At 38.1% G+C, this 11549-nt stretch overlaps 1 protein-coding gene across 3 annotated transcripts in view; it reads left to right on the forward strand.

Moving 5' to 3' along the window:
- Positions 1-10156, forward strand: part of AIG1 (androgen induced 1) — a 297796-nt gene extending 287640 nt beyond the window's left edge. For 2 of the 3 annotated variants that reach the window (XM_064291616.1, XM_010588493.3), the window contains 2 exons: positions 1865-2028; positions 7190-10156. In XM_064291616.1, coding sequence (XP_064147686.1) covers positions 1865-2028; positions 7190-7227 — 202 coding nt within the window. In that variant the 3' untranslated portion in view covers positions 7228-10156. Of the gene's footprint in view, positions 1-1864; positions 2029-2818; positions 5710-7189 lie in introns of those variants that run through there. The other variant, XM_010588536.3, reaches the window with a different exon arrangement.
- Positions 10157-11549: the final 1393 nt, after the last annotated feature.

Here is an 11549-nt window from a genome sequence, read left to right on the forward strand (position 1 = left end):
GAGTAGAACTGCCCCACACAGGTTTTAGGCTGTAATCTTTACGGGAGCAGACAAACAGGTCTTTCTCCCTCGGAGCCAGTGGTGGGTTCACACCGCCAACCCTTCTGTTAACAGCTGAGCGCTTAACTGTTGCACCACCAGAGCTCCTTTTATATGTAGATAAACTGCTTAAAAAGTAGTAAAGCCATGGATGAGAAGAAAAAAAGAACCAGCACATAAGTATAAATGCCAATCACTATTCCCAGTGCAGTAAACTTACTTCTATTTAGTCTTTGAAATTGACAACATTTGATAAAGTAATGACCCAAGAATGTTTTGGAAAATAGCTGTTAGCAGTTGTATCAGGCCCAAGCCAATGGTGCAAATATCGTAACTAAACTTTTGAGAACAGTGAAAATTAATGGTGTTGCTATTCCCACTGAACTGAAAATACCTCCAGAACACAAACAAAATAATTATAAGTAAGTATGTAAAATAGAAACAAAGAAAGAACTGTGGGATCGAAAGTTCAGAGGGGTGGAAATCCGTATCAGTAGCTTATAGGAAGAGCTCTGGAATACATATTGGTGTCTAGTTGGAAGGCAGTAGGTTGTTGGAAGGCAGTAGGTCTTATGATAACGTGGTTGGCCAATAGTACATTGTTTCATTACGTAAAGAAGTGATTAAGGAGATTGCATAACAATATTTTTAAAAAAGCACAACATTTTCAAATACCTGACCAGAACTCTTCAAGTATCACAAAAGATAAGGAAAGACTGAAGAACTACCCAGATTGGATGAGACTAAAGCTGGACGATGAATAAGAAAGACCAAAGAACTGATGCTTTTGAATTGTGATGTTGTCAAAGAATATTGAATATACCGTGGACTTCCAGAAGAATGAACAAATCTGTCCTGGAAGAAGTACAACCAGAATGCTCCTTTGAAGCAAGGATAGCGAGACTTTGTCTCACATATTTTGGACATGTTATCAGGAAGGGCCAGTCCCTGGAGAAGGACAACATGCTTGGTAAAGTAGCGGGTCAGCAAAAAAGAGAAAGACCCTCCACGAGATGGATTGACATGGTGGCTGCAACAGTGAGCTTAAACATAGCGACTATTATGAGGATGGCACAGGACCAGGCAGTGTTTCGTTCTGTTGTACATAGGGTCACTATGAGTCGGAACAACAATAACAACAAAGAGACATGACAACTAAATGTAATGTGGGATTCTGGATTGGATCCTGTAACAGGTAAAGGACATTTATGGAAAAACTAGGGAATTCCAAATAAAGTCTGTAGTTTAGTCAGTAGTATTATTAAAAAAATAATCAACTCAAAGACAAACAAAAACATCACCTGCTGTCAAGTTGATTCCAACTCATGGATACCCCATATGTTTCAGAATAGAACTGTACTCTGTAGGGTTTTCAGTAGCTGTGGTGTTTCAGAAGCAGATCGTCAGCCTTTCTTCTGAGGCACCTCTGGGTAGATTTGAACCACCAACCTTTTGGTTAGTAGCCAAGCACTTAACTGCTTGCACCACGCAGGGACTCCAGTCGTATTATTCCAATGTTAATTTCTTCATTTTAGCCATTGTTTCATGATTCTGTAAGATGTTAACATTAGGGGAAGCAGAGTGCAGGGCAGACAGGAACTCTCTACTCTCTTTGCAACTCTTCCAAGAGTCTAAAATTATTTCCAAATAAAAAGTAAATCCACGTCAGTTTCTGGTAGCTCCTGCCTAACAGAAGCACACTTGACTGGCAGCCTTGCTGAGGAATGCTGTGAGTGTGGAGCATAGATGTGTAACATAAGCAGCTTTGAAATCTGACATGAGTTTAACTCCTATCTATCTTTGTGTCCTTTTGATTCCATCGCAGGGTGTGTTGGGTGCATCATGTAACCGGGATGTGGGTGTACCCTTTCCTGGAACACATTGGCCCAGGAGCCAGAATCATCTTCTTTGGGTCTACAACCATCTTAATGAACTTTTTGTACCTGCTGGGAGAAGTTCTGAACAACTACATCTGGGATACACAGAGAAGTAAGTATTGTTTAGGGGACCACAAGAGAACTGCTGCCTGAAAGAGCCTGTGCAGAGACTGAGGGAAAATTCTACCGCTATCTCTTCTTTTATCCTTAAAACAGGATCGCTTATGGAGAGTTTCCTTTTTATAACAATATTAATTTAAGAGCTGCTGGCAGTTACCTGAAAGGCTTACTACTCAATCTTATTAGCTAGTAAAACACTCAAATCTAGGAGGAAAGAAGAGTGTCTATAAAATTTTATAGGGAGAAATGCAGTCTTCACAGAAAAAATATTCGGCAAGTATTCACTGGTTAACAAACAAAATGCCGCCTTACTTAGCTAAAACCCAAAACCCATTGCTGTGGAGTCGCTTCCAACTCATAGTGACCCGATAGGACAGGATAGAACTGCCCCATAGAGTTTCCAAGGAGCACCTGGTGGATTTGAACTGCTGACCTTCTGGTTAGCAGCTGTCATACTTAACCACTATGCCCAGGGGCCCCAAATTTAAAAGACAAATTACTAAATGAAACCCAGCAATCTCATTAAAGTCATCCAGATCTCCGCTTTTTATGATATCATTTGGGTGGGTGCAGTAACCTCAGAGAAGTCTCCCCACCATCTGCTTGAACCCTAAGTAGCGCGGAGTGCCTCCAGCCACTGACTCGCCTGTGGCTGTCATATTGAAGGTTTGAGGGTGGCAAGGAGACACAGATGGTAAAGAGTAATACTTTATTGCTGCAACAACAACAAAAAATTCTCTTAACCTATGATTCGATTTCTCTTTTGTTTCTATTTACGGCAGAGCCTCCATCTTGGCAAAGCACGTAATCTTATCCAAGCTGTGCAAAACCTGTCCACAGTGTATGTGAGATCACCTAGAAAACTGGAAGGTGGAAGGAAAAAGCTGCAGAACAAACATGTAGTGATTTGAGTCCTGCATGAAAATCCATCCAAGGGCAAGATGATTGGGGGGTTTTATAGAGTTCTGGGTTTCTCCACTGGCATGGTGACAATACTCTAGACATCCCCAGTAAATCCAACCAGTTTATTGCACAAACATTGAGCGCCCCACTGTGTGTCAGATACTACACTAGGAACTGGGTCTAATCAAATAAAACACAATCATTGCATGGTCATTAGTCAGACTTTTTGTGATGGATCTAAGATTGCATGCGTCGAGGTATTAGCCACTACTAAGTGGCCCAGAGGAATTTGAGAGTTTCTTTTCTCAGCAGCTAGTTTAAGAAGTAGTCTATTAGAAAAAGTGTCAAGTTTTTAGACTCAGTTCGGGTCACACCTTGGGGGACCAGAAATTAATCTTTTAACAATTATCCTCTCTGTTCAATGGGAATAGTAATCTTTATTAGTTAACTTATAAAGGTATTTAGTTAACTTACAGAAAAATTTTGAGAATAAAATGTGAACATTTTTCAGCTTCTTGGGAAAAAGGCCATATTGAAATGTAAGCTATTATGTCCTATTTATGTTAATCAGGAGGTATTTTTGACTGCCTGTTTCTCCTCAATTTGCTTGATTCTGAAAGCTATTTGGCCATTTTCCCACTATTTCTCTAAGAACATGGCCTGAAAATCAAGAGAGGCAAAAATCCAGTATAGATTTATGCAATACTCCTTTTTAGCAGCTTTGAATGAGGAATTAAAAATGAATAATAAAACCAAGGCTTTTTGAATGATCTGCTCAGTTTAGTTCTTTGTGTCATTCTCTCAAGTACTGAGTTAAAGTTGACTAGGACTTTGTAATTCATTTCAGGTAGAGACATTAATTTTATTTACATGGGACCATCTAGTTAACTGCACAGAGGCAGATGTTTTACATCAAGTAGGCATCATCCTCACTTACAACAGGGGTTACACACTGATGGCCTCCCCCAAAATCTGACCTGCCAAGAAATTTCGTACAGCCAGAATGCTCATTGGAAGCAGGGATTGTGTATCTCACATACTTTGGACATGTTATCAGGAGGGACCAGTCCCTGAAAAAGGACAGACATCATGCTTGGTAGAGTAGAGGGTCAGCGAAAAAGAGGAAGACCCTCCACGAGATGGATTGACATGGTGGCTGCAACAGTGGGTTCAAGCATAACAACAATTATGAGGATGGCTCAGGACTAGGCAGTGTTTCATTTTGTTGTGCATAGGGTTGCTATGAATCAGAACCGACTCGACGGCACCTGACAAGCTAACAACACATCAAAGAATTTTTGTTTTTAAGCCAGCATTTAAAAATGGGAAGATTTCACATAAAGGCTAAATTTCCAGCTTCTTATCAAGTATTTTAAATCTGGCAACACCAAACTAACTGTTTCCTTCTGGCAACAATGGATTGGAATTGAGTTTCAGTTGACCCCCTTTAGATGGCTCTCTAATTTCCCCTTGTCCTCGCCTGGCCATTTTACACAGTCATATTAGCTGCCTGGTTCTGTTGGCGGTTAAGTTTGAAACTTCTGATTAAAAGCAGTGTGTGTCATGTGTCATGGGTTTGTGTATGTGTGTGAAAGAGTTGAGAATTTAGTACAGTTTTACACTCCTGAATACTTCAACATTTATTACACCCCAAACAAAATCTCCCAGGAAGGAAGTCCACATTTGAGCCCTTCTTTGTATCCATATACTGACTCAACTCCCTCCACTTGGTTATAGTATGTTAGCTTCAACTTCAAGATAAAATCACACCATGAAAGAATCTTAGAACTGAGAAGGAGATTAAAAATCATCTAAGCCTTTTACTAAGAGTTGAGGCCCAGAAGTCTTAAACAGCCCATCAGAATAGGTAGTGGCAGAGCCAACAACTCCTGACTAATATTCAGTCCAGTGTTTGTTCTAGTGAACCATCAGAAGGCTGCCATGTGTGGAAACCCAGACACATAAGAGCTCAGAAACTTCTCTCCGAACCATTGACCTAGCTTATAAAATCATGAAGTGGGCCAACCTGATATGAAATATAGGCTCAAAATTAGTAATTAAGCATTTGCCCAGTTAAGCATTATGCTTAGTTAAGCATAAGTAATTCAAGGTGGCTTTATGGAAATTTTTTGGTGTGATGAAGTATTTCTGACCTTAAGGTAAGAAAAATCTCCCTGTATCCCAATCCCAGTGTATCTGAGGTGATCTGTTGTAGTAAAGACACAGGTTGTGAGACCAGAAATGAGAGTGTCCAAAAGCTAAAGGTTGGCGTTAGGGTGGAGGAAGCAGGCGAGAGTAGAGAGAAGAAAGGAGGTCAGAATCAGGCCGATGTGAGCAGAAATCTCCATCTTTCTTCTCCCCTAGCTGTTCATCAGCTCATACCCCACACAGACCCTCACAGGCTTCACAGTGTCCCAGCACTGCGCCCTGGCTGAGCTGCTCCCCAGCCTGGGAGAAGCTTGTGACTCACTTCCCTTACATGCCCACCAGGGCATCCTACTTTAGCTTTGTGACAGGTTTCTTTCTGCTTTTCTGTGGAAATTGTACTTCTGTTTCCTCCAAACATTATTTACAGCTGTCTAATTTTTTCCCTCTACTTCAAAGCTGCCAAACTAAAGTAGGTGGGGAGCCGTTTTCCCTCTCTGGGTCATCGAACACCCCCTCCCCTCCACCCCCACTTTTGAAGATTCTACCATTGCTGCCAAGTCAATCCATCTGCAGGAGAACTCTTTGTAGGAAACAGGCTTTAAAAAGAAAAGCAAGCTGCTGTTAGCTCCTGACCTTGTCTCCACAGGAGAGGGAGCAGGGGATGGAAGCTGGGACTCAATTCATGTGTGCTGTTTGAACGAAATCTGTGTTGTTTTTCTGCCTTTGCCTTGGTTACCTCACATCAAAGGCATCTCCTACCTTCTCCCCCGCAACCCAATTCCTCCCTTTCAGATATCCTTCACCTCAATTTGAAGTTTCCTCTAATATGATTTCTGAGAAGTACTTTGGAAAAAGTGTTACAGATTTCTGCCAGTGGGACATTACTTCATTAGCCATAAAAACCAAACACAAAAGACTGCCTGAGGGCACCTGCTCAGAGCATGTTACCCACATACCACCACCACCACACTGATCCCATGAGACACATACCAATATTGTGGGGGTGGGGCGGGGGGTCCTTCCCAAAATAAACTCTATCATTATGACTCTATCAGTTATCAAGCTGGGCTTCATACTTTTTCTTATTTTGTAGAGTCCCGTCTTTTGTTCCACTGCTTTTCCATTAGTCCAGCCTCCTGAAGCCTTCACTATATTTGTTGTTAATAAATTTAACAAAGTTTAATTGATCTCCTACTATGTGCCAGACACTCTGTTAGGTGCTAGCCGTATAATCATGAGCAAAAACAGTTAAGAGCCCCGCCTTCCGAGAGGAGGCAATTTATGAAAGAATACTACCATACAGTTTGGGTTCTTGTGTTTGACTGCTATTATTAAAAAAAAAAAAAGCAAAATATTTAGAGATATTTAGTATTAGAAGAAAAGTGCTTATCTAGAAGAAAAAGAAAAGACAAAGGGGGGCATTTGCCAGATGTAATCATAATTCATAAGAATGACTTGAACATTTTTATCTCCAGGAAAATGAAACATCACTGACTTTACCCCAGACTACAGGCAGAGGTCATACCAGTCCAGTACATACAAGTGTATCAGGAAGAAAAACATAGTTCTACCTGGATTGGTTAAATAAAAAGAGAACTTTATGTATAAACGGGTATGGAAATAAATACTTCTTGTGGCTAGCAGGCTCTCTATGAGCTTAAAAATGAAAGACTTCTTGACTTTTGAAAATACAGAGTCCTTGCCTTGTAAAATAGAATGAGGTCTGTTTGAAGCCCATCAGCTGCACACCTTTTGTTGCTGAAAGCTAGTTAAAAGGCAGTCTGGTTGGTGTTTCTGTGCAAACTCAGGGAGTCAAGAATGAACTTGAGTCCCTCACTCCCAGTAGTGATAGGAGCTGGGTGTGTCCTGAAGACGCTGGGATCCGATTCTGGGAAAGGGTTGGGAGAGAGGCCACTGAGGAAGGTTATGGAGAAAGTTATAAATGACTTTCCTTCTTAGCTATGAGAAAAATAAAGCAATGGGTGCAGAAGGCAGACAGATGAGGAAAAGTGTGAGGAGATGAGATTTTTTTAATGAGCTTTGGCAAACCCACGTATAGCTCAATCTGATGCTCAAATAAAGCACTTTGCCTGTATTTCTAGGTATGGAAGAAGAGAAAGAGAAGCCTAAACTGGAATGAGATCTAAGTCTAAACAGAAGAACTGGATTGAGCCACTAATGAAGACTTGTTAACCCCTTGGCATTGGCAGTGCCGGAGAGAAGCTTTAAAGAAAGCAGTAGCATCAGCTTCTGCCTCCCTGGCTCTGCCCCAAAGGAAGGAATACAAATATATATATGAAAATATATATATAACTATATGCCAATTGTTTCCAAAATAACTTGCCCTCATTATGTTTTAAAGAATTTTCTTCAAATTTATTATCAACAGTAACTCTCTCTCTTTTTTTTTTCTAGTTTTTAAAACTAAAATTGATCTTTGGTTTTTAAATTTTGCAATTGTAATTCCACTTAATCAAGGAAGAATAAAATTCTACTGACAGTAGAATCAAAGGGACAGATGTAGAGCAAGACGTTAATGTATTTAAAGATGGCTTTAATAATGAACCTAGGCCACAGTGTAAGCTTGAGCAGAAACATGATTGATTTTCCTATTGCAATAATGTCACAGTTGCCTCAAACAGGCAATGTTAGTAATAATTACACCATTTTAGTCAAAACTCTGAGTGTGTTTGGATCTCATGATTTAATCTTGTGAAACTTTTCCTAGATGCAAACTACAACTTTAATAAAGACAAACCAACCCCTAATCCGATACCTGCATGGTGCGTCTCAAAATCTTAATAATATTTGTGTCTTCATTCTAATTTTGTTTCTATTACCTGTTGGAGTAAGGTTTGTTAAACCTGATTCATTCCTATAATTTTCTGATTTTAAAAGTGTGTATCTTTATTATAATCCATGTAGTATAATTTTTGAAAAAGCAAGCTAATTTACAAAGTTTGTCAAGAATTATGCTTAAAGTAGAAAATAGGATGTTATTTAAATCAGAAATATTAGCTAATATAAATATGAGTGTTAACTGTCTGTGCTAATGGAGATCAGCAAATAACTCCAAAGTTTTTGTTAAATTTTAATTGGTAATATAATTTGAAAAACACTAGAAGTCTTTCTCTCTCTGTGTCTCACACACAAGCACACACATTCACATATGCACATATACATGCATTCTTTTCTTCTTTCATGCCTATAACCATTTCCTAAGTCAGTCTGATTGTCCGCACTAGTCACTTTCAAGAGCCCAGTATCCACCCGAAAGTAGGAGAAGAGAAGTTGCTAGGTTGCTTCTGATCATTTATTTACAGATAACTAAAAAAGAAATATACTTAAATAGTAAGTGTGTATATACTTTGCAGTACAGATATCCAATTTTTAATTTCAACTTAAAAGAGAACATTTCCATTAATAAATACAATTATGTGAAAAACGATAACAGACAAACCCAAAACAATACATATCATAAAATAATATGGAAGAACTTCAGTCAAACATATCTGTTATATCAATAAATATAAATGGGTTAAATTCACATTTAAAAAAAAAAAGAAAACCCATTGCTGTCAAGCCTGTTCCAATTCATAGAGACCCTTTAGGACAGAGTAGAACTGCCCCGTGGAGTTTCCAAGGCTGTAAATCTTTACAGAAGCAGACTGCCATATCTTTCTCCCCAAATTCGCATATCGAAAGAAAAATCTTTTCAGATTGAATTACAAAAGAAAACCGAACTCTATACTATTTATCGCAAAAAAAAAAAAAAAATACAAAAAAATGAAGTAATTACCAAAGATTGAAAAGAAGATTAAACAAAAGAATACTGAAAATTTTTAAACAAAAAGAAGTGAGGGTTATAATTTTTAGTATGACACAGTGTGCAGCTCAGGCCCACATCCACAAATATTTGACATTGTAAGTACAGATGTGAACCAAAAGGTTTATATTTTAAAAATATGTTTTATAGCTCTATGGTAACAAATTCTTATAATTCAATGAAATGTGCTATTTTCAAGGGAAACGGTCTCAGTAAGAATTAGAAAGCCCTAACAGACTGATATTCATGAAGGACTTTTTTTTTTTTAATTAACAATATGTTATTCTCACAACTTTCTTTTTAATTCTGATTTAGGTGAAAGTTTACAGAGCAAATTAGTTTTTCATTAAACAGTTAATACACAAACTATCTTGTGACGTTGATTTCCAATTCCTCAATGTGCCAACATTTTCCCCTTTTCCACCCCAGGTCCACTGTTTCCATTCATCCAGTTTCATGGAGGACTTTTTTTTTTTTTAATGCTCAATAAACTATCTCCAAAAGAGGCGTTGGATCAAGTGTGTTTTATGAGCAAGTTCTTGAAAACTTTTGTGTAACAATTCTCATGTTATTTAAATTGTTCCAAGGTTACAGAATGATGAGAAGCTGTCCAAATTATTTCTCAAAATTAATATACCCTTCAAAAGAAAGCCAACATAGCAAATAAATTTCTTGCCTTAACTAAAATTCTGATCCCTGGTGGAGCACTGGTTAAGAGCTCAGCTGCTAACCAAGAGGCCATCAGTTTGAATCCACTGGCTGCTCCTTGGAAACTCTGTGGGGCAGTTCTACTCTGTCTCATAGGGTCAATATGAGTTGGATTCAACTAGATGGCAATGGATTTATTAACCAAAATTCCAGCAACATAAATCCAACACTATTAAAATAATTGCTCATGATGAACTATTCTAAAAAGTTCAAGGATGGCTTAGTACTGTTTATTCAAAATGTAATCATGTCTCCACAGACGCTGTAAGGCATTTGAAAAAAAATCAGCGTTTATTTTTGATACTATTGTTTTTAGGTGCCATTGAGTCAATTTCTGACTCCTGGTGACCCAATGTGATAGGGTAGAACTGCCCCATAGGGTTTTCTTGGCTGTAATCTTTACACAAGCCGAATGCCAGATGTTCCTACCAAGTGGATGCTGTGTGAGTTGAAACCACCAATCTTTCAGTTAGCAGCTTAGCCCTTAACTGTCTCACCAACAAGGCTCCTTGATAATACTATTAGTAAAATAAAAAATAAAGATATCTCATTTCCTGATGAGGAATAATCTCCTCAAACACCAAAGGCACTTCTGTTTAAGTAAAAAATAAGACAAAGCTGTCCACAACACTGTTAACACTGCTCTTAATATTTTTCTGAGGTGTGTACACATCTTAGATCTAGCTTCAAATAAATTATAGTTTGACCTGGAGTGAAAAAAATTTATGCTAAAAAAATTTCTTATGTAATTATAGAATTGATATTATTAATGGAAAAGAAAATTAAACCTTGTAAGAAAAAGCAAAAATGAGCAAAAGAACTATTTAAGTGGAAAACATTTCTCCAGCTGACTCTCAGAGGAAGACATCTCAAAGATAGAATTTTTTAAGGAGTTCCTGGGACAATCCCTCTGGGACCTTATGAGGATTCCTCTCCCTCAGCAAACAACACTTTCTTACTTTGCCACCAAACTGACACCTGAAGAAGTTGAAGCCTGTGGGCTTTAGATATGAAGCTGTCTGATCGAACTTACTTTGCAGGACTTTAGATTTATGCATCCCTGCTACCTTCAAAATATAATTTGTGATTAGATATTAGGGTTTGGTTTGGTTTTGTCTTTTCCTGGAGGTTATTTTTGCCTTGGGAATTCTAACCCCTAAACCCTGGCCATACTTGCAGCCAGCTGCATAAGCAAGATGCTCAGAGGTGTCCCTCCAGGTGCACCTAGTGCACTAAAACACACCCACCAGCCCAAATGCTGCTAATGCATCCACTAGCCCATTAATTAAAAGGCTGACTCCACTTGCCCAGGGGCAGAGCCCATGGCGTTGACTCTACCTATGACTCTGGTGGCTGAGTGGTGAGAAAAAATAACCAAAAAAAAAATCTCTCTCTGAAAGTGTGTAAAGACCAATTCATGAGGAGTGGGGGTTGGGGGAACATGCTTCTAGCTCCATCTGTGAAGGAAGAAAATATGCAATTACTGTATGCAATCTATTAATGCAAATTAATAGAAGATTTAAGAAGAAATTGTACCAAAAATACAGAACGTTGAAAAGCTTCCCAAATTATTTTTCAGTTAATGTACCCTTCCAAATAAAATCAACAGACAACAAAATTTCACTTAAATAAAATACTAGCAACATAAGTCTAATACAATAATAAAATAATTTTTCATGACCAAATAACATATTTTATCTGAAGGACATTTTAAATAGACTTGAATAAAACTGAAAAAAAAAAAAAAGATGTACTAAATACAGGAAAAGCAGACTCCATTTAATAAAGATGGTATTTCTTACACCAAATAATTTATAAGTTTCATATAACTGCAATTTAAAAATTACCAAAAATTTTGTGTTTAACATAACCAAAGAATTACCAGGTAAAACAACAGAAAATCTTGAAGAGGACAAGGAATTAAAACA

The sequence above is a fragment of the Loxodonta africana genome, chromosome 1, assembly GCF_030014295.1.
Source record: "Loxodonta africana isolate mLoxAfr1 chromosome 1, mLoxAfr1.hap2, whole genome shotgun sequence".
In the NCBI taxonomy this organism is placed as follows: domain Eukaryota; kingdom Metazoa; phylum Chordata; class Mammalia; order Proboscidea; family Elephantidae; genus Loxodonta; species Loxodonta africana.